The sequence below is a fragment of the Myotis nattereri genome, assembly GCF_964212035.1.
Source record: "Myotis nattereri genome assembly, chromosome: 15".
In the NCBI taxonomy this organism is placed as follows: domain Eukaryota; kingdom Metazoa; phylum Chordata; class Mammalia; order Chiroptera; family Vespertilionidae; genus Myotis; species Myotis nattereri.
In genome coordinates, this window is record NC_138090.1 from 54,738,566 (window position 1) to 54,758,769 (window position 20,204).

Sequence of the window (20,204 nt, forward strand, 5' to 3'; positions counted from 1 at the left end):
GGGGAAGGCAGGTGTGGGAACGGTGGCTCCTGTGAAGGGAATGGCGATGCAGCTGCCAAGAACAAGCTTGTCCTGAATCCTACAGTGACAGATACTCCAATAAGGAAGACCCAGCGACTGTAGCATCCAGGTCCCTGGCAGGTCCAGGTGTAGACACAGACATGGATTGTTTCCAGTTTGATATTGTTGTTGGCAGTGATCCTTTCAAGGCCGATCCTTTTGGGGAAATTGGTCTCTTTGGAGGTCGTCCTTTCAAAGGTTCGGATCCATGTACATCAGACAGCTTTCTCAGGCGATGTTCTTCTGACCCTGTGGCCACGTCTGGTGTTGAGCCTTTCAGTGCAGCCGGCATCAGCAGTAGCCCTTTGGTAGAAACCCTGAGGCACAGTGACCCTATCGCTCCAGGTGGAAGGTTGTAGTTGCAGCTAGTGATTGGCCCACAGACCCGTTTACCAACATTAACAATGGTGGTAACTATTCCTATTGGAAATGCATTTGTGACCTCAAAACTGATTGATGTAAGTGCATAAAACAAAGAAATCCGAATCAATTTAAAACGTGTCTGGAAAATTTTTAAGAAGCGACTTAAAAAGAACCTTATGTATTACTTAAATAAAATAATGCCAACAATTCTAAATTACTTATTTATTATCAAAATATTAGGACTTCTGCTGAAGATAGCAGAGGAAGTAAAGGAAGTACTGAAATCCTCCCATGACCATAGTGAAATCACAACTAAACTACAGGGCAACCAGCATTCAGAACCACCTGGGATCTAGGTGAACAGAAGGTCCCAGGTAAGGATACAAACAAGAAGCCGTATGGAGATGGTAGGAGGGGTGGAATTGTGCAATGGGCTGGACCTTGTGGAGCAGGTATCAGAACTTTTTATTTTTTTTACTTTGTTCTTCTTGGTTTAAAAATAATCCCACAGCCCAGCCAGTGTGGCTCAGTGGTTGAACATCGACCTATGAGTCAGGAGGTCACTTATTTGAATCCCGGTCTGGGAAGATGCCTGGGTTGTGGGCTTCATCCCCAAAATGGGGCATGCAGGAGGCAATTGATGTTTTTCTCTCCTCAATGTTTCTATCTCTCTAAACTTCTCTCTTCATCTATCTCCCTAAAATCAATTAAAACATAGTTAAAAAAGTAAAAAAATAACAAAAACAATCCCAGGTTATGAAGATACCACATTTTGTTGGGATGGATGTGGCCCAGCATGAAGGGGTGTATAGAAGTGAATCCAAACCAGCCATGTGGGATGGACCCTTATGTCACAGGTGAGAACAGAAGGGCAGTGGAGGAGAGTGAGCGAGGTCAGGGAGGGAGGGAGAGAACCCCAGGTGGATGGAGGAGGCATCCTCTACAGGGACAGGGCTCACGTTCTCCTGCACCCAAACCTCGCCTTCCACGTCTTCTCCCCCGGATGTTCTCAGCAGACAGTTTCCCCAACTATGATCCACATTCTCTTTCAGCAGCTCCCGGGGTCATCAGATGGGCTCCAAGGCTCCCCCACTCTGAACGGTGCATTGTTCCCGCTGTGTTCACATCCTGGCTGCATGGAGGGCCCTTCTGGTGTCCTTTCGAGCCTGAATTAGCAGCACCCCGAGCACCACCAGGACCAAGCCAGCCACGCCCATCCGGATGAGATTCTCCACTGTGTAGTCTTGTGATGGGAAAATAAGAATTGTGGGTAAAGCAGTCTCAGAGGTCAGGGCAGACCCCAACCTCCGGGATTCTGGTATCTTCCCTGGGCTCCCACCTCGCTTTCACATCAGCATCCCACTGATGTCTGAACTCAGCACCTGCTCTGAGTCACCTTGTAAGAGCTGTCCCCAAGAACTGAGGGTGAGAGAAGATATGATCACAATTCAGAAATAACTGAGATTTGTGTGTTCTGTGGTTCAACCTGAGACTCAAGACCCCATGAGCTTATTCCCCTACAGCTGAGAGATCTCCAGTTCTTAAAAGCTGGGGACTCAGGGTCCATGCAGGAGGGTGTCATGTCAGGGGTCCTGAATCTCAGGAGAATGGGTCTCCTTCATCCACCCCGCCCAAGCCCCTCCTCTCTGGAGTTCGAATTTTCATCGTCACCTGAAATTGTTCTTTAATTGATTCTTCTATTAACTCATTTATTTATTAAATATGTGTTTATTGATTTCAGAGAGGAGGGGAGAGGGAGGGATAAATAGAAACATCAATGATGAGAGAGAATCATTGATTGGCTGCCTCCTGCACACCCTCTACTGGGGACTGAGCCTGCAACCCGGGCATGTGCCCTTGGCCAAAATCACACCTGGGATCCTTCAGTCCATACGCCGACGCTCTGTCCACTGAGCCAAACCAGCTAGGGCCTAGCTCATTTGTTATACAATTATACAAATGAATACCTACAGTGGTGCATATATTTATGAAATAAAAATGTGGGCATATGGATGCTAGTGAGGTGAGCATTTCCTTATTTTCAACGTACAACAAAGGTCATAACCAAAGACATCCACACTTCTGGCTCACATTTTAAGTTACAGAGAAAATCCACTAATTTCATTATTGAGTGAGCACCCAAAGTAGGAAATTATGTCAATCTGTGACCCTATTTTGCTATAAAACCCGAGATATAAAAAAATTATGACCTCTCCTTGTTACAGTGATCCATGCAATAACTTTAAATGTCAGCTCCACAATTCAGAAAATGCACATGGATGATCACCGTCACTCAGTTGGGTTAATATACAAATGGGTGACACGAAGAAGCCTTTGAATGTGTGTCATGTGGTTAAAAATCAGAGAAAAGATAATTATGGGGGTATGTGCATCTGTCAGGCAAAGAGAACATTCCTAATACAACCTAATGAAATGGAAGAATGGATTGGAACAAATTGACCAAAGATGCTGTCAATATAAAATGCAAATTTATAAATGTATTTGCCTTGATATAACTTTGGGTGTGAATGAAGCTGTTATCCCGAGGGGAAGCTGTGGCCCATTTTGGTCCGTCAGTCCATCCTATGGGACATGAGTGAGAAAAATAGGTATGCCATCGGGAATAAAGAATGACATTTCCTTTGACTGCTGGGGATTATAATTTTATATCAGAGGAACCAACTGAGAAACAGTCCACCGGAGGCTATCAGGTCCTGATATAAGTATGTCCAAACCAAGAGCTTTCCTATGTGCACTTACTGTCTTTTAGAAAATCTACAGGAATCACACCGGTTACTCACAAATTGCTATGTTAGAGGTGCAATTCTCTAGTAAGTGGCTGTACATTTACTCAATTTACAAATTGTTATCACGTGCTTCTACAGTTCATTCATAAAGCTCACTTGAAAATGTGTGTGTAAAGAAGACCTTGTATAAATAATAATTTGTTCTCCATAACAAATGTCTGCATTTAATCTACTCCCAATGAAAACAGGAATAGAATGTTTATATTTCAATCTGGACTCCATATAATGTGAGTTAAATTGTGAGCTTATAGACTGAAGTATTGCCTGAAGGTTCTCCAAAAAGAGCCATAATAGACCCGTGTGCACAGAGACGCTGAGCAGAGGTGAATGCACAGCGTCTGTGCAGGAGTCTCCATGAGGCCTGCAGGGTCCCTCCTTGTTCGCAGGTGAGCACTGAAGGCCGGGAGGCCTCCAGGTGAGCCCAGGGGGCCATAGAGTGTGATGCCCACAGGCAGGATGCTTCTCTCTATATTCTCTCTATAGGGGAGTGTCCAGTGGGGGCTGGTACCCAGGCGCCCAGATTCTGAGATGAAGACGTTAGGAGATGAGTGGTGGGGGTGTGTGTGTTATCTGCTCATTCTAATCACATTCCTGCTCATTCACACAATCTCACGCGCTCTCCCTACCCTTCATCTCTGCAGAGGATCAGACATGGGGTTCAAGAGTGGGAGGTCCTGTCTGTCTCTGCTCTCTCATGGGCTGGACTCTGCTCTGTGGAACCTCCTCCACCTCCTTGTTTATTACTGTCACCCACACTCCTAGGAACAGGGCCCTGAGCTGAACGAGCACAGAAAGGACGGGGTCAGGGCAACTCACCTAAGACCACCAGCTCCAGGGGGTCACTGGGCTGTGACAGCAGGTAGGGGGAGGTGCTGTTTGAGCCATAGCACCTGTAGGTCCCCTGGTGGCCTGAGGTCACAGGACTGACGGTGAAGGTGGCCTGAGGGGGTGCAGACGTGTCCTGCAGACGGAGGTGCTGGGGAGGGTCCAGTGACCCCTCCCTGTGCAGGTGGAAGGTGTCAAACCAGATCTCAGAGCCACACTGCAGGGTCACGTTCACTCCCCTGGGCACTGAGGGTCCCGGCTGGGCTGAGAGGGAAGGTTCCGTGTACATTCCTGGGGAGAGGAAGGTTGTGATGTGTAGAGAGCCACCCCTGCCCTCACGCTCTTGACCCTGAGCTGAGGGACCTTGTCCTTCTCCAGAGACTCTGTCTGTGACCCCTCTCAGCTCCTCTCAGTCCCCCTGGGGGGTGTTTTATATCTCCATGGCCCTCACCCCCTTTCTCACTCCCTCCCCTAGGCCTCTGCCCAGCTCAGCCTCTGCTCCAGGCCCCTCTCCTGGACCCCATCACCCCCAGGTGACCCTGGGCCCAGAGCCCTGAGCAGACCCTCAGGACTGGGGCAGGGCTGGCTCCTCACCTGCCACCAGGATGTCCAGGGGGGCGCTGGGGGCTGACCACACAGAGGAGAGGCTGTGTCCACTGTAGCATCTGTACCGGCCCCCGTGGGTGTGGTTCACGGGGCCCAGGGGGAAGTGGGGGCTGTGCTGCCCATCGAGGCGCTGGGGGTGTGTGAGCCCCTCGTCCTTGGTCAGAGCGAATGTGTCAAAGCCGGCCTCCGCGTGGCACCGGAGGGTCAGGCTGTGTCCAGGCAGCACCAGCGAGCCTGGCTGGGCTGAGAGGGCGGGCTCCCTGTGCACACCTGGGAGGAGGGGACAGTGGCAGCCAGGGGACACCCCACATCGCCCACTGGGCTGCAGTGAGAGGTCTCACATGTCCCTCCCTGAGCCTCCCGCCTGTGGGTCTGTCCCTAAGAGGCCAGAGTGACTGACCCCATGAGCCCAGGGCTCCAATGGACACACAGCACAGTCGATTTAGACCCAGGAAACAGATGCGTTTGCAGCCGGGTCTGTCCCTCACCTGTGACCTGGATGTGCAGAGGGGCACTGGGCTGTGACCACACGTTGCGGTAGGAGCTGGAAGAACTATAGCATCTGTAGGTCCCACCATGGGAGGGGCTCACGGGGCCCAGAGAGAAGATGGCCTGGGCCTGCCACCTTTCAGCATGCATCCTCCATTCTGCTTCCATGTGTCGGGGCGGGTCAGCCCCTCCCTCCTTCAGCAGATGGAAAGGGCCTGATGTGAGGTTAGAGCTACAGGAGAGGGACACGTTCCCTCCTGAGGCCACCACAGGGCTTGGCTGGGCTGAGAGGGAGGGTGCATCGCCCGCTCCTGAGGGAGGAGAAAAGGTCTGTGTTAAAGGGACCGTCACCATCACGCCCCAGGTGTGTTCTGTGAGGGGTGAGGTCCCCTGAGCCACATTTTACTCCCTCTGCCTGTGACCTGGTGCCCACAGTGTTGAGGGGAGCCGGTGTCTCCCTTACCTGTCACCACCAGGAGCAGGGGGTCACTTCTCTGAGACAGTATGTCCTCAGTGGTGTAATATGCACACTGGTACAGGCCTGCGTGGGATGGGGTCATGGCTTCAATGAGGAAACTGGCCTTGTTGCTGGAGTCCTGTGGGATCCTGGTTTCCCAGGGCTCAGAGCCCCTCTCTTTATATAGAACGTAGGCAGCAGCCTGCAGAGACCCCTGACACCAGATGGTCAGAGAGCTCTTGTCGGTGACGATGGGGCCTGGGTCAGCCCAGATGGAGGGTTTGGGGACGACTCCTGGAAATGAATCAGACCTGAAAGGTCAGGGGCGTCCTTCTCCCCCTCATGACGTGAATGAGCCAAAGATACCATTGAATGAGCACCTACTGTGTGTGAGGCACAGGCTGGGGTCAGTCACTCACCTCCTCTCACCTCACAGCAGTCATGCACCAGGGATTGCTGACCCCACCAACCACTTCACTGAGGCTCAGAGAGGTTAATCACGTGCCCCAGGTTACCCAGCCTGGGTGGGGCAGGGCTGGGACTGGAATGAACCTCCTGGATGAGGACTGTGGGTTCCCTGTGCTGCCCTCACACTCCTTCCCCCTCCCCCCCCAGGAAACCAGCTTTGTTGTCTGGGCTCCTCCTCTGCAGGGGCCTGTCCACGTCTCATCTAGAGCTGAGGGTCCTTCCTCATTACCCACACGCAGCACAGCAGGGACAGGAGGGGCAAGGTGAGGGCTGGACTCTGAGTCTCTCCCTCATCCATCCCCACCCACAGGGCCCTGATGCCCCCTTGGGAAGGTCAGGCTGGGCTGGGGGCTCTGCCTTCCTGAGCTCTGTGAGGCCCTTCTGTCACCTCATCTCCCAGCAGCCTGTGAGCAGGATGGGACCAGGGATGAGCAGACAGGAACCCGACACTCAGAGGAGAGAAGGGACCGCCCAGCCCCACAGCAGGAGCAGCAGAGCCAGGAGCTGAGCCAGGGCTGATCCACCCTGTTCCCCCCTCTTAGCTGAGCCTGAGCTGAGGGGTAGGATTGGGAGACCGGACCCTTTTCCTGCCTGTCCCTCCCTGTACAGTGTCACCGTCACTGAGACAGAGGGGACAGGCTTCTGGGGGTCTTCCCTGTGAGGCCCCTCTCCCAAGAGGTCAGGGCCAGAACTGACAGAAAATGTAAGATTTGCGCCCTGATTCACATTGTTAACACGTGCAGACACGGAAGCCCAGGGAGGGGAAGGGCGTGCCCAAGTGAGGGACTTCAGAGAGGCCTGAACTCCCACAAGGCTCAGCCCTGTCCCCATGGAGGCACCCACCACCTCCCCACAGAGACCCCATTTCCCTTCTGTGGGCCGGACTCCCTGGGTTGGGGAGGCTGATTCCCAGAACCCTGGGGCCTGTGGTTCCCTGAAATCTGTCCCACCTCCTAGCAGCCTTAGGACACAGCTGCCCTCAGTGCATGGGTGGGATTAGGTCCTTAGACTCAGAACTGCTCAGGGGAGCTGTCTCCCTCTGAGCAAAGAGGATCCTGTGGGAGGGGGGCTGGATCCCAGGGGGAGGACAAGAAGAGGGGGAGAGTCTGGGGCTGACCCTTAAGCTCCCCTCAGGCAGAGTCCTCACTAAGTCCCTCCCACCACCCACCTGGCACCTTCCGGACCAGGTGAGGGGGAGGGGTGGGGAGGGGATAGGGGGTCTCTGAGGGGCAGATCTCCTCTGGGTGACCATCCCTAGAGAACCCCCCTCCCTTTCAGCCCATGATTGTTCTGGGGACAGGACCCTGAGCTGACAGCTCAGCACACAGGGTCAGGGGCCCTCACCTGAGACCAGGAGCTCCAGGGGCTCACTGGGGAGTGACAGCAGGAAGGGGGAGGAGCTGTTTGAGCTGTAGCACCTGTAGGTGCCCCCGTGGGCTGAGGTCACAGGACTCATGGAGAACTTCGCCTGGTATTTCCCAGCTCGGTGCTCTGATCTCAGATGCAGGGGGGGATCGGCTGCCCCCTCCTTGGACAGAAGGAACGTGTCCCTCGGGCTCTGGGACTGACACAGCAGGGTCATGTTCACTCCTGAGGCCACCCTGGGGCCTGGCTGCACCGAGAGGGAGGGTCTGTCAGGCAAGTGTCCTAGAGAGAGAGAGGGAGGGAGGGTGAGGGCTGCCTGCCCACCTTGTTCTGCCCTGAGAGTCACCAGGCCTCTCTCTGAGGACCCTCCCCTCTGTCTGTCTCTGTCTCTCTGTGTTTCTCCATCTCCCCCCCACACCCCCCTCCCCCCGTCTGTCTTGTCTCTCTCCCTCCCTGGGGCCCTGCACTTTCATTCTGGTCTCCCCACCTTAGACCCCAGCAGGGCCTGTGCAGAGTCTGGTCCCTGACTGAACCCACTGGCTCCTCACCTGCCACCAGGATGTCCAGGGGGTCACTGGGGGCCGACCACTCAGAGGAGACGTTGTATCCACCGTAGCATCTGTACCTGCCCCCGTGGGAGCCATTGGTAATATCCAGGGGGAAGTGGGCCTGAGAGAGCCCAGCCTGGGGCTGCAGGACAAGGCTCTGGGGGAGGTCCCGTCCCCCCTCCTTGTGCAGAGAGAATCTGTCATAGCCGACATCAGAGCGACACTGAAGGGTCAGGCTCTGTCCAGAGGCCACGATGGGGCCCTGCTGGCTCAGGAGGGAGGGCTTCCCAGACTCACCTGGGGAGACCAGACATGAATTACAGGGGCTGCTCCTCCCATAACCCCTTTCTCCTGTCCCGGCCCCCAGGTCTCACTGTCTCTCTCTGTGTCTCTGGCCTAGAAGCCTCTGTGCTCCCCTCACCCGCTCACATGGGACTCCCCTCACAGCAAAGATGCCAATAATGTACCAGGTGCCTCAATCCATGGATGGGACAATAATGGGACTCACCTGGGACCAGCAGCTCCAGGGAGTCACTAAGTGTTGAGCACACCTGAGATATATTCCTGTAGCAGCCGCAGCATCTTAATGTCCACCTGTGAATGGGGGTCACGGGGCCCACAGGGAACAGGGCCTGGACCTGCCCACTGGGCTGTGGCTGTGAGTCCAGGGTCCAGGAGAGCCTGTGATCTCCTTCCTTAGTCAGAAAGAACCTGTCAAATCCCTGCCCTGAGTCACACTGGAGGGTCACGTTCCCTCCTGAGGGCACGACAGGGCTGGGCAGGGCTGAGAGGCTGGGTTTGCTGTAGGCTCCTAGGAGAGGAGGAGGCAGCATGTTAAATGGGGCTCACACACCCCCTTATGTCCCCCAGGGCTGGGCTGTGAGAGGGAGACACCCTGAGAGCAGACCCCCTTCCTGAGGGCAGAGCCAGAGGCTGGGACCCCTGAGTGTCCTCTCACCTGTCACCACCAGCTCCAGGGGGTCACTGGGCTCTGACCAGTTTTTGGAGCTGAGGTAGTTACACTGATATCTCCCTGCATCATGCTCTGTCATGTGTGTGATAAAGACCTTGGCCCTGTCCCCGGGCTCCTGTGGCTTCTGTGTTTTCCATGGTGCTGGGCTTCCCTCTTTCTCCAGACGGTACTCGTCAGCCCCTGGGGTTCCCTGACAGGAGATGTTCACGGGGCTACCCCAGGGGATCACAGGGCCTGGCTCAGCCCAGAGGGTGGGCTTGAACAGGGTTCCTGGAAGGAATCAGAGGCTGGGTCACAGGACATTCCCACCCCTGGTCCCAACTCTCAGTCCCAGATGCCCCCCATTAGGTCAGACAGATCTGCACTCCTTCCCAACCTGCCTGGAGGGTGGCCCTGGATGAGCGGGAACTGGGACACTTGGGGACAGACTCACCTGCCTGCACTGGGGTCCTGAGGCCCACACTCAGCCCTGGAAGAGAGTCCCTGTGAGAGATTTGCCCTGAACCCTGAGCAGCACCCTCCTCCCCATGAGCCCCCTGAGTCCTGGGGTCCTGACAGACCAGGGCTCCCCTCTCCCCTTCCGCCTCCCATCTCACCGAGGAAGAGCAGGGCTGTGAGGGTGGAGGTCATAGTGTCTTCTCCCTGTGGCCTCAGATGAGCAGATGGAGGAGGCCACGGAACCAGCAGGATGGACAGAGAGATGCACGGGTGGTGGTCACTTGGAGGCGGATCCTCCCCATCACAGGGTTGTTATGTCAGCAGTCTACAGGGGAGGGCACAGCCTGGCTCTCATTTCCATGGTGAAGCGGGAAATAGACCCGGAGCCTCTTGAGAGGCCCCTTGCAGGTGAGGTGACCCAGGGCACGTCCTTCCCTGTCAGAGCCTCCCCCATGGGGTCTCCTTCCTCCTCAGCCCATCCATCAGCACCTCCCTGGGGTCCTCACCATGGACAGTGCCACCCGGGCCTGGAGACGCTTCAGGAAGACGTGGGTCCCTGTGGCCTGCAGAGCTCAGATGAGCAGGGACACGCTCACCCTCCAACTGTGCAGCTCAGGGCGATGTCCCTGTGACAATGAGCACAGAGGGAAATGCAGGGAAATAAGGGAAGGAAACAGGTCTTCTCCTCTGGCCCCAGAGTGTATTTCTCTTCGTATCCCAGCCCCTGGTCACCTCCCCTTTTTTGCAACAGCATCCTCCCCAGCTGGTGGGAACTCCCCTCTGAGTCCCTCCGACCCTCAGTGCCTTGTTCCTCAGGAAGATCGCTGCTTCTCATCCGGGGACCCTGTCTTCACAGTCAGTGACAGTAAGTGTGTTATTGCTGTGATTTGGGGAACAAAACGAATTCTTATTTATTTTTATTTTCAATATATATTTTTATTGGTTACAGAGAGAAAGGGAGAGGTAGAGAGCGATATAAACATCCATGATGAGAGAGAACAACTGACTGGCTGCTTCCTGCATGCTGCACACGGGGGACTGAGCCCAGCAACCCGGGCATGTGCCCTCAGGAAGAATCCAACCTCAACCTCCTGGTTCAAAGAACGATATGCAAACCCTGAGCCATGCCAGCTGGGCTGATTCTTATTTAAATCGTCCTCCATTGTCCATTAGGTGTGTGACCTTCACCCTCAATGTACAACATCTTGAGTCTCAGTTTCCTTTCATGAAGCACATTGTCAAGAACCCAACTCCTTACAGTCGTTGTGGGGTCGGTGCCGCGGGGACCTGGAGGAAGCCATCCTAGTTTGCTTCCACATCTGACTAAGCCTGTGAGGTGAGCCATGAGCGGTGTTGTTCAGAACTCTGCAAGAATTGGATGATTGCTTTACCCACGTACAAATCCCCATCTGCTCCTGATGCTGAGAAAGGCTATGCACACTGTTTCTGAAACATGTGGCCACCCTCAGTGCCCAAAAGGGAACTGCAAGTTCCCCAGATGAAGAGGGAAGCAGAATAGATGATGGGGGCCAAAGTTGAGTAGTTAGTTACTGGTGCCTGGGTGCAACCAGAAGTCATCAATGTGGAGCTTCCCACCTTCGTGTGGACAAGAGAGGGACCTAAGGTGGCCACACACAGGGAGGGGAATGGACTCAGGGTGAAAGTTGGAGCAGGGTTGCCCCTCCACATGCTTTGTATATGGGCACTGGGGTCCTTCTTCCCACAGACCCAGCCCATGGTCAGGACGGAGCCATGTCCTCTGTGTGTGTGATTGAAACGGATTCAATCCATTCTAGCCGGGCGTGGGCGTCTGTCCAGGTGTGAGTGAGACTCACCTTTGGCGTGGGCTCTGCTGGGCACATCTCAGTCAGATGCCAACTTAGGGAAAGAGGGTGCCACAGGGCAGGGCAGATCCCACTACCCACCTCTTTGCAACCTGAACATCAGGACAGGCCTGGGAGGGACTCTCTGTAGAGAAGCAGGTGTGTGGGAGGGGACCGTCCAACAGGAATGGACAGGAAAGGGAAATCCCAGGGGGTGAGAGGAGGCAAGGGTTTGCCTTTCATGATCCTGCCCCTTTCTCCACCCCACCTCTGCCTGCCTGTCCATCCTTCCCCTCCCCTGCAGGATGGGGGCACCATGGCTGTGCCGGCCCAGCTCTCCCTGACACAGTCATCAAGTGGGACCCCTTCATGTGGAAAATGCTACAGACAGGGCAGTGTGGCCCATCCCTGAGGGTACTGGCTGCTGGTGCTGCTGCTTTTCTGAATATATCCGGCTCCCAGATCTGACACTGGGAAAGGTTTGGGATTTCGCTGACCCAGAAGGCAAAGTTGTCCTGAGCAAACGGGAATTGTTCATTGTTGTGTGTCTTGTGTATGTACCCAGAATGCATTGCAACTGTCTCTGAGGAACTTGAACCAGGCTGTTCCTCCACCCAGACTTCACTACACCCATAGGGCTTTGCTGTACAGTGGGACATCTTTAACGGGGTCCTATGGGCTGTAAAATCTGAAGACAAGGCCAGACATGCTGCCATTTTTTATCGTTTTGAGCCCCATGTATGGATTTCTGTCTGTGCTAAGGGGAAACCAGTGTTGCTCACTTCGAAGCTGCCTGTGGCTGACCGTGGAAGTGTTTGGGAGCTGAGTGGTGTTGGCCCTGGTGCAATGCTCATGGAGATGAGTCTGCAGGTCTCGTGTGCTTGGTAAAGGGCACATTGGAGCAAGCACCTGTGCCCATGTCCTGGCCTCCAGCCTTGTGCCACCTGCTAAGAGGAAAACCTGGGTTGGATCCCCTGCAGAAAAAATTAGAGAGGATGGCATCTTCCTGGAAACGGATGAAGACATGGATGAGTTTGTGTCTGAATTGTGAGATCTTCCTGGAGACGGGGTTAGCTTCTACCTGACTAGCCTACCTTTGGGTGTCATGTGACCCTGTGGGAAGCTTTCAAAGGGTATGTTTGCCTTGGCTTTTCACTCAGTCAATCAGAAGTTAAAAGGGCATTGATCCTCCTCACATTTTTGTTCCTGAGATTCTCCCACCACCAGACAGGGCCGATTTACCAAAGAGCATCATAGGATCCAGTCCTGCTACAGATTTCACTGCTATTAAGGAGCTAGATGCGTTTAACAACAACACTATTGACCTAAAGAGGGACCTTATGTGCAAGAGGACCTTAAGGAGAAAGTAGGTGCTCTATTTTAAAAAATTGTCACCTGAGGACATGCTTAGAGAGATGGAGGAGAGAGAGAGACAGAGAAACATGGACCAGTTCCCTTCTGCAGGTGCCCCAACAATAGACTGAACCCTCAACCCAGATGTGTGTCCTGACTTGGAGTTATACCAGCAACCTTTTGGTGCACAGGCTAATGCTCAACCAACTGGGGCCCCTCCAGGTGGGCGAGAGATATACTCTTCAAAAGAGAACGCTGAGGTTCAGGGTCTTGATGATGAACCTCAAAGCCAAATGCTGATCTGCAAAGACTAAAGGCCCAGAAACAGCAAGCACAGGGTCTCCTTAATGGTCTGGATGAGCAGGAGGCCCAGTTGCAGGAGCAACTCAGGAAAGTCAGCCAAATACACCAAGGAGGCACAGCTGGTCACATCCCTGGAAGCTGAAGGGACTAGTCAAGAGTCGCAGATCTCCACTTCTGAGGAAGAGCTGGCCATGTTATAGGGAAGTGGGGTGTGGCCTACAACAGGAACAGCAGGATTGGGGGAGAGTGTGGACACAGGGAAGGGCCAGCTGGGACCTCCTCAGGGGCACCTGCAGGGTTCACAGCAGGAAATCAGTTCAATGCAAATGAATCAGATGGAAAGGAAAGAGCTGGACAACCCCTTGTAATCAATGAAATTGGTGCAGTCACTGATCTGCAGAGAGATGCCAATTCAAATGACAATGAGCTATCATCTTACCTGTCAGAAGGGAAGCATCAACCAGTCAACAATGGAAAAGTGATGGCAAGGATGTGAAGAAGAGGGAGTCTTAGTACATGCCTGCTAGTACATGCCTGGGAATGCAGACTGGTGCAGCCACTGCGGAAAACAGTATGGAGTTTCCTCAAAAAATTAAAGGTGTAACTTCCATTTGACCCAGTGATGCCACTTCTAGGAATATATCCTAAGGAACTCTAAACACTAATCTGAAAGGACATATATACCCGTTTGTTGATAGCAGCACAATTTTCTAAGATCTGGAAACAGCCCAAGTGCCCTTCAGTAGATGAATGGATAAAAAATAGCTGTGGTACATTGACACCATGGATTACTATGCATGTGTAAAATAGAAAGATCTCTTACCCTTTGAGACAGCATGGAGGGACCTGGAGTATATAGAGACAGCATGGAGGGACTTCGAGGCAAACAAGCCAGTTAGAGAAAGATAAGTATCACATGATCGCACTCATATATAGAACCTAATGAACAAAATAAACTGATGAATAAAAGAGATTCAGAAACATAGGCGCATAAAACAGACGGACGAATCTCAGAGGGAAAGCTGGGTGAGTGGATGAGTGGGGAGAGATTAACTGGAGAAGTTATGTGCACATAGGCACAGCCCATGGACACAGACAATAGTGTGGTAAAGGCCTGAGAAGGGCAGTTGTGGGGTGGAAGGGGTCAGTGGGGAAAAAATGGGGACAACTCTAATACTTTCAACAATAAAGATACAGTTTTTTAAAAAAGAAATTGGTGCAGCAGCCCACACAGCATCCTTTTAAATGGTGCTAGACTCCAGAGATTGTGCTAGCAGCTAGAGATTATTGCAGCCTCAGTACAGGCAGCAGAGCAACAGCCAACTGAATGCGCACAGAAGGCCTGAGCAGCCTGGAGTCTGAGCAAGAACTGCTTCTGACATGCTGCCTCCTGGGAATGGAGTGGGGCCTGATGGGAATGGAGTGGGAACTGCAGCTGCCAATAAAATATTTGTTTTGGATGTAACAGTGACAGACACTCAAATGAGGAAGATCCATCAACTGTAGAATCAAGGTCACTGGCAGATCCAGGTGCAGATACAGACTTGGATTTGTTTCCAGTTTGGTATTTTTGTTGGCAGGGATCCTTTCTAGGATGACTATTTTGGGGGAAATTGGTCTATTTGGAGGTGATCCTTCAAGGGTTCAGATCCATGTACATGGGACAGCTTTCTCAAGCGATCTTCTGATGCTGTGGCCACGTCTGTTGTTCAGCCTTTCAGTGAAGCCAGCATCAGCAAAGACCTTTTGGTAGAAACACTGAGGCACAGTAATCCTATTGCTCCAGGTGGAACAGCTGTAGTTACAGCTAGTGACTGGCCCACAGGCCCGTTTAACAATATTAACAATGGTGGTAACTATTCCTACTGGAAATGCATGTATAACCTCGAAACTGATTGATGTAAATGCATAAAGCAAATAAATCTGAATCAATTTAAAACTGGTCTGGAAAATTTTTAAAAAGCTACTTAAAACAAACCTATGCGTTACTTAAATGAAATGATGCCAACAATTCAAACTTACTTATTTATTATCAAAATATTACAACTTCTTCTCAAGATAGCCGAGGAAGTAAAGGAAGTACTTAAATCCTCCCAAAACCACAGCGAAATTACAACTAAACTACAGAGCAAGCATCATTCAGAACCACATGAAACCTAGGTGAACAGCAGGTCCCAGGTAAGGATACAAAGGAGAAGCACCGAACCAGGCTCAGCCATGTGATGTGTGGATGATCAAATAAATTTGTAATCCCTCACCAAAAAAAAAAAAAAAGTCCCATGGAGATGGTAGGAGGGTGGAGATGTGCAATAGTCTGGACCACGTGGAGCAGGTATCAGGACATTTTTTTTACTCTGTTCTTCTTGGTTTAAAAATAATCCCACAGTTTAGCCAGTGTGGCTCAGTGGTTGAACATCGACCTATGAACCAGGATGTCACTGGTTCGAATCCAGCTCAGGGCACATGCCTAGGCTGCAGGCTCCATCCCCAAAAGGGGGCATGCAGGAGGCAACTGATGTTTTTCTCTCCTCAATGTTTCTATCTCTCTATCCTTCTCCCTTCCTCTCTCTCAAAAGTCAATAAAAATAAAATTAAAAAAAAAAAACCCAGGCCATGAAGATACCACATTTTTGTTGGGACGGATGTGACCCAGCATGAAGGGGTGTATAGTTGTGAATCCAAACCAGCCATGTGGGACAGACCCTCATGTCACAGGGTGAGAACAGAAGGGCAGTGGAGGACAGTGAGTGAGGACAGGAAGAGACGGAGATCATCCCAGGTGGATGGAGGAGGCGTCCTCTACAGGGACATGACCCACGTTCTCCTGCACCCAAACCTCATCTACCACGTCTTCTCCCCTGGATGTTCTCAGCAGACAGTTTCCCCAATTATGGTCCACATTCTCTTTCAGCACCTCCTGGGGTCATCAGATGGGCTCCAAGGCTCCCCCACTCTGAACGGTGCATTGTCGCCTCGTGTTCACATCCTGGCTGCCTCGAGGGTCCTTCTGTTGTCATTTCGAGTCTGACATAGTATCACCGCGAAGACCACCAGGACCAAGCCAGCCACGCCCATCCCGGCGAGAATCGGCACGGGGTCTTGGGGTTTGGAGTCTGGAAAATGTAGATGCATAGGTCACAGAGGTCAGGGCAGGACCCAAATCTCACGGGTTCTGTGTCAACCCTGGTTCCCACCTCCCCTTTACTTCAGCGTCCCTGTGATGTCTGAACTTAGCACCTGCTGAGTCACCTTGACAAGAGTTAGCATTGCCCAAGAACTGAGGGTGAGGGGAGAAATGGTCCCACTTGAGAAATAACTAAGAGCTGTGTATCTGTGTTTAGCCTGAGACTCAAGACCCCATGAGCTTATTCCCCTACAGCTGAGTCATCCCAGGTTCTCAACAGCGGGGGACCCAGGGTCTGTGGAGGAGGGGTTGGTATCAGGGGTCCTGAATCTCAGGAGCACGAAGGGGTGAAAGTCTGGGCTGGGTGTCCTTCACCCCATCCCGCCCAGGCCCCTCCTCTCTGGGATCCGCATTTTCATCCTCACCTGGAGTTGTTCATCTATTGATCCTTTCATTAACTCATTTATTTATATATTAAATATATTTTTATTGATTTCAGAGAGGAAGGGAGAGGGAGGGATAGATAGAAACATCAATGATGAGAGAGAATCATTGATTGGCTGCCTCCTGCACATTCCCTTCAGGGGACTGAGCCTGCAACCTGGACATGTGCCCTTGACTAGAATCAATCCTGGGGCCTTTCAGTCCATAGGCTGGCGCTCTATTCACTGAGCCAAACCAGATAAGAATTAGTTCATTCATTATACAATTATACAAATGAATACCTACAGTGGTAGATATATTTACCAAATGAGAAATGTGGGCATATGGATGCTAATGGTGTGAGCTTTTGCTTTATCTCAAAGTACAAACAAAGGTCATAAGCAAGGAGGTCCACACTTCTGGCTCAAGCTTAAGTCACAGAGAAAACTCCCCTAATTTCATTATTTAGTGAGCACCCAAGGTAGGAAATTATGTCAATCTGTTTACCTATTTTGCTATAAAACCTGAGATATAAACAAAATTATTGACATCTCCTCAGTACACTGATCCATGCAATAACTCTAAATGTCAGCTCCACTATTCAGATATACACATGGATGATCCGTGTTGCTCAGTTGGGTTAATATCCAAGTGGGTGAATCTACGAAGCCTTTGTAATGTGTGTTCATGTGGTTAAAAGTCAGAGAAAAGATCATTATGGGGGTAGGTGTATCTGTCAGGAAAAGAAAGTCTTCCTAGTAAACCCTAATGAAACAGAAGAACGGATTGGAACATAGCGGCCAAGAGTGCTTTCAATATAAAATGCAAATTTGTAAATGGATTTGCCTTGACATAACTTTGGGTGTGAATTCACATTGTGCTTCGCGGTTTCATCCTATGGGACGTGGAGTGAGAAAAATAGGTATGCCATTGGGAATAAAGAAATGACATTTCCTTTGACTGCTGGGGATTATAATCTTATATCAGAGGGATAGACTGAGAAACAATCCACAGGGAGAGAAGCTCTGGGAGGCTAACAGGTCAGGGTATAAGTATGTCCACACAATAGCTTTCCTATGTGTACTTAGTGCCATTTAGAAAAGCTATAAGAATCAAACAGCTTTCTGACAAATTGCTATATTAGTTGTGCAATTGTCTAAGTGGGTTGTGCATTTACTCAGTTTTACAAATAGCTGTCAAATGCTTCTGAAGTTCATTCATAAAGCTCATTTGAAAAGGTGTGTGATAAGAAGACTTTATAGAAAGAAGAAGTTATTCTTCATAACAAATATCTGAATTTGATCTGCTCCCAATGAAAAGAGGAATAGAATGTTTATATTTCTCTCTGGACTCCATGTAATGTAAGTGAAATTGTGAGTTTATAGACTGAAGTATTGCCTGAAGTTTCTCTAAAAAAGAGCCATAATAGACCCAGCATGAAATGGTTGTATAGATGTGAATCCAAACCAGCCAGATGAGATGGACCCTCATGTGACAGGGTGAGAACAGAAGAGCAGTGAAGGAGAGTGAGCGAAGACAGGGAGGGAGGGAGAGCACCCCAGTTTGGGTGTAGGAGAATGTGGGCCATATCCCTGTAGAGGACGCTACCTGCATCCAACTGGGGTGCACAGAAACACTGAGCAGAGGCGAATGCACAGAGTCTGGGCAGGAGGCCCCTGACCCCCATGACCTAAGGGCCCCAATGGACACACAGCACAGTTAATTTGCACCCAGGAAACAGATGGGGATGCACAGGGGTCTGTCCCTCACCTGTGACCTCGATATGCAGAGGGGCACTGGGCTGTGACCACACGTTGGGGTTGGAGCTGGAAGAACCATAGCATCGGTAGGTCCCCTCATGGGAGGTGAACACGGGGTCCAGAGAGAAGATGGCCTGGGCCTGTGACCTCCCATTATGGATCTTCAGTTCTGCTTCCATGTGTCGGGGTGGATCAAACTTTCCCTCCATCAGCAGATGGAAAGGGCCCGATGTGAACTGTGAGCTACAGGAGAGGGACACGTTCCCTCCTGAGGCCACCACAGGGCTTGGCTGGGCTGAGAGGGAGGGTGCAGGGTACATTCCTGAGGAAGGAGAAGGGACAGTCACCCTTGCACCCCAGGTGTGTTCTGTGAGGGGTGAAGTCTCCTGAGGTCACACTGTCTTCCCTCTGCCTGTGGCCTGGAGTTCATGCCGTCTCCCTTACCTGTCACCACCAGGAGCAGGGGGTCACTCCAATGTGACAGTTTGTCCTCAGTGGTGTAATATGCGCACTGGTACAGCCCTGTGTGGGATGGGGTCATGGCTTCAATGAGGAAACCGGCCTTGTTGCTGGAGTCCTGTGGGATCCTTATTTCCAAGGGCTCAGAGCCCCCGTCTTTATACAGAACGTGGGCACTAGCCTGCAGATACTCCTCACACCAGATGGTCACAGAGCTCCCGTTGGTGATGAAGCGGCCAGGGTCAGCCCAGATGAAGGGACTGGGGATGAATTCTGGAAAGGAATCAGACCTGAATGGTCCGGGATGTCCTTCTCCCCACCTTCACCAGCTGTCACACCCAGGCCCTTCCCAGATTGGTCACCACTATTCCAAACCTGTGTCTCCCCAGGTGCCTAGGGGGTGACTGTGCTGAAGCAGGAGGTCAGGGGAAGTGGGGTGGGGGGGGGCGGGGGAGACTCACCTGCCTGTACCTGGTCCCACGGGCCCTGACACAGCCCTGGAAGAGAGCCCCTGTGAGAACCGTCCCCGACAGCACACAGAAGCTCCAGGCCTGGTCTGGGCTCCTGAGCACTGTCTCCTCACCCCAAAGTCCTGTCCTCACTGAGCCTCCTGAATCCTGGGGTCTCCCAAGGCCAGGACATGGGAGGGGAGGGGACCCTATCCCTCCTCTTTTCCCCACAAACTCACCAAGGCCCAGGAGGACAATGAAGGTCAAGGTTGTGGTGCTATCGGCCATGGTCCCCAGTGGTACTGATGATGAATGAAGAGCCCAGCAGGACAAGCAGATGCACGGGTGTGACAGGGTCCTGGCTGTGTGTGACAGGTCCCTGTTTCCTCATCAACCTCACTCTGCTCTCCAAGAAGGATGGATGAGGACACAGCAGGTTCCGAGACTTCAGGAGCAGATCTGAGTCTCAGCAGACCCCCCACACTCTGCCTCCACCTCCTGTCCAACCCCAATCTAGAGGGTGACCCTGGTCACAGTGCCCAAGGGTGCAGGGCACAGGGCAGAGCAGAAGGAAGCACCAGCTCCTGCCTCTCACAGAGTCTGTGTGACCTTGGGAGTTCCCTTCTCTTTCCTGAGACTCCACAAATGCACGTTTTCTCCCTTCCTTCCACCATCCCTTCAGCCCAGGGATGGTTACTGAGCTGTTAGCACCCCCTCTTCTCCTCCTTTCCCCAGAGCTCACGAAGGCCAGGAAGGGTAGCGAGGTTCTGGGTCGGGGGGCTTCCGCACATGGTCTCCAGTGTGCAGACGACATAAACTGCACAGAGCCTGGGGGACAAAGGCAAGAATGGGGTGTGACAAGGTCCAGTCCCCAAGTGACATGTCACTGGTTTCTCATCAGTGGCCTCACAGGAAGGGAAGTAGCCCATCCCTGGAGGGTGGGCCCTAGAGGACAGCAAGCTGTGGGACCACTGAGACTGACCTGGGTCTCACCAGACCCCACACGCTCTGCCTCCACCTCATGCCAAACCCAAATCCAGAGGGTGACAGCCGTCCCAGGTGAGGAGGAGGGAGGAACAGAGCAGGAGAGGACCCCACCCAATTTCTGGCT

The 20,204-nt window shown here is 52.2% G+C and overlaps 2 protein-coding genes across 2 annotated transcripts; both read right to left on the reverse strand.

Annotated features, from left to right (window-relative positions):
• Window positions 1-632: 632 nt before the first annotated feature.
• Window positions 633-9,591, reverse strand: LOC308530706 (leukocyte immunoglobulin-like receptor subfamily A member 6; the record flags this gene model as incomplete). The annotated part of the gene is made up of 12 exons (XM_081107394.1): window positions 633-1,666; window positions 4,047-4,346; window positions 4,650-4,931; window positions 5,150-5,461; window positions 5,614-5,918; window positions 7,244-7,250; window positions 7,420-7,722; window positions 7,989-8,285; window positions 8,497-8,799; window positions 8,947-9,231; window positions 9,395-9,430; window positions 9,558-9,591. 12 exons carry the CDS (start codon window positions 9,589-9,591, stop codon window positions 1,545-1,547), a joined length of 2,586 nt encoding a protein of 861 aa, XP_080963520.1. The 3' UTR covers window positions 633-1,544.
• A 5,290-nt stretch (window positions 9,592-14,881) lies between these two features.
• On the reverse strand, window positions 14,882-19,381 carry LOC308530707 (leukocyte immunoglobulin-like receptor subfamily A member 6; the record flags this gene model as incomplete). Its single annotated transcript, XM_081107395.1, has 4 exons — window positions 14,882-15,991; window positions 18,196-18,507; window positions 18,630-18,917; window positions 19,333-19,381. The coding sequence occupies 4 exons, from the start codon at window positions 19,379-19,381 to the stop codon at window positions 15,858-15,860; spliced, it is 783 nt and encodes a 260-aa protein (XP_080963521.1). The 3' UTR covers window positions 14,882-15,857.
• Between the last annotated feature and the right edge of the window lie 823 nt (window positions 19,382-20,204).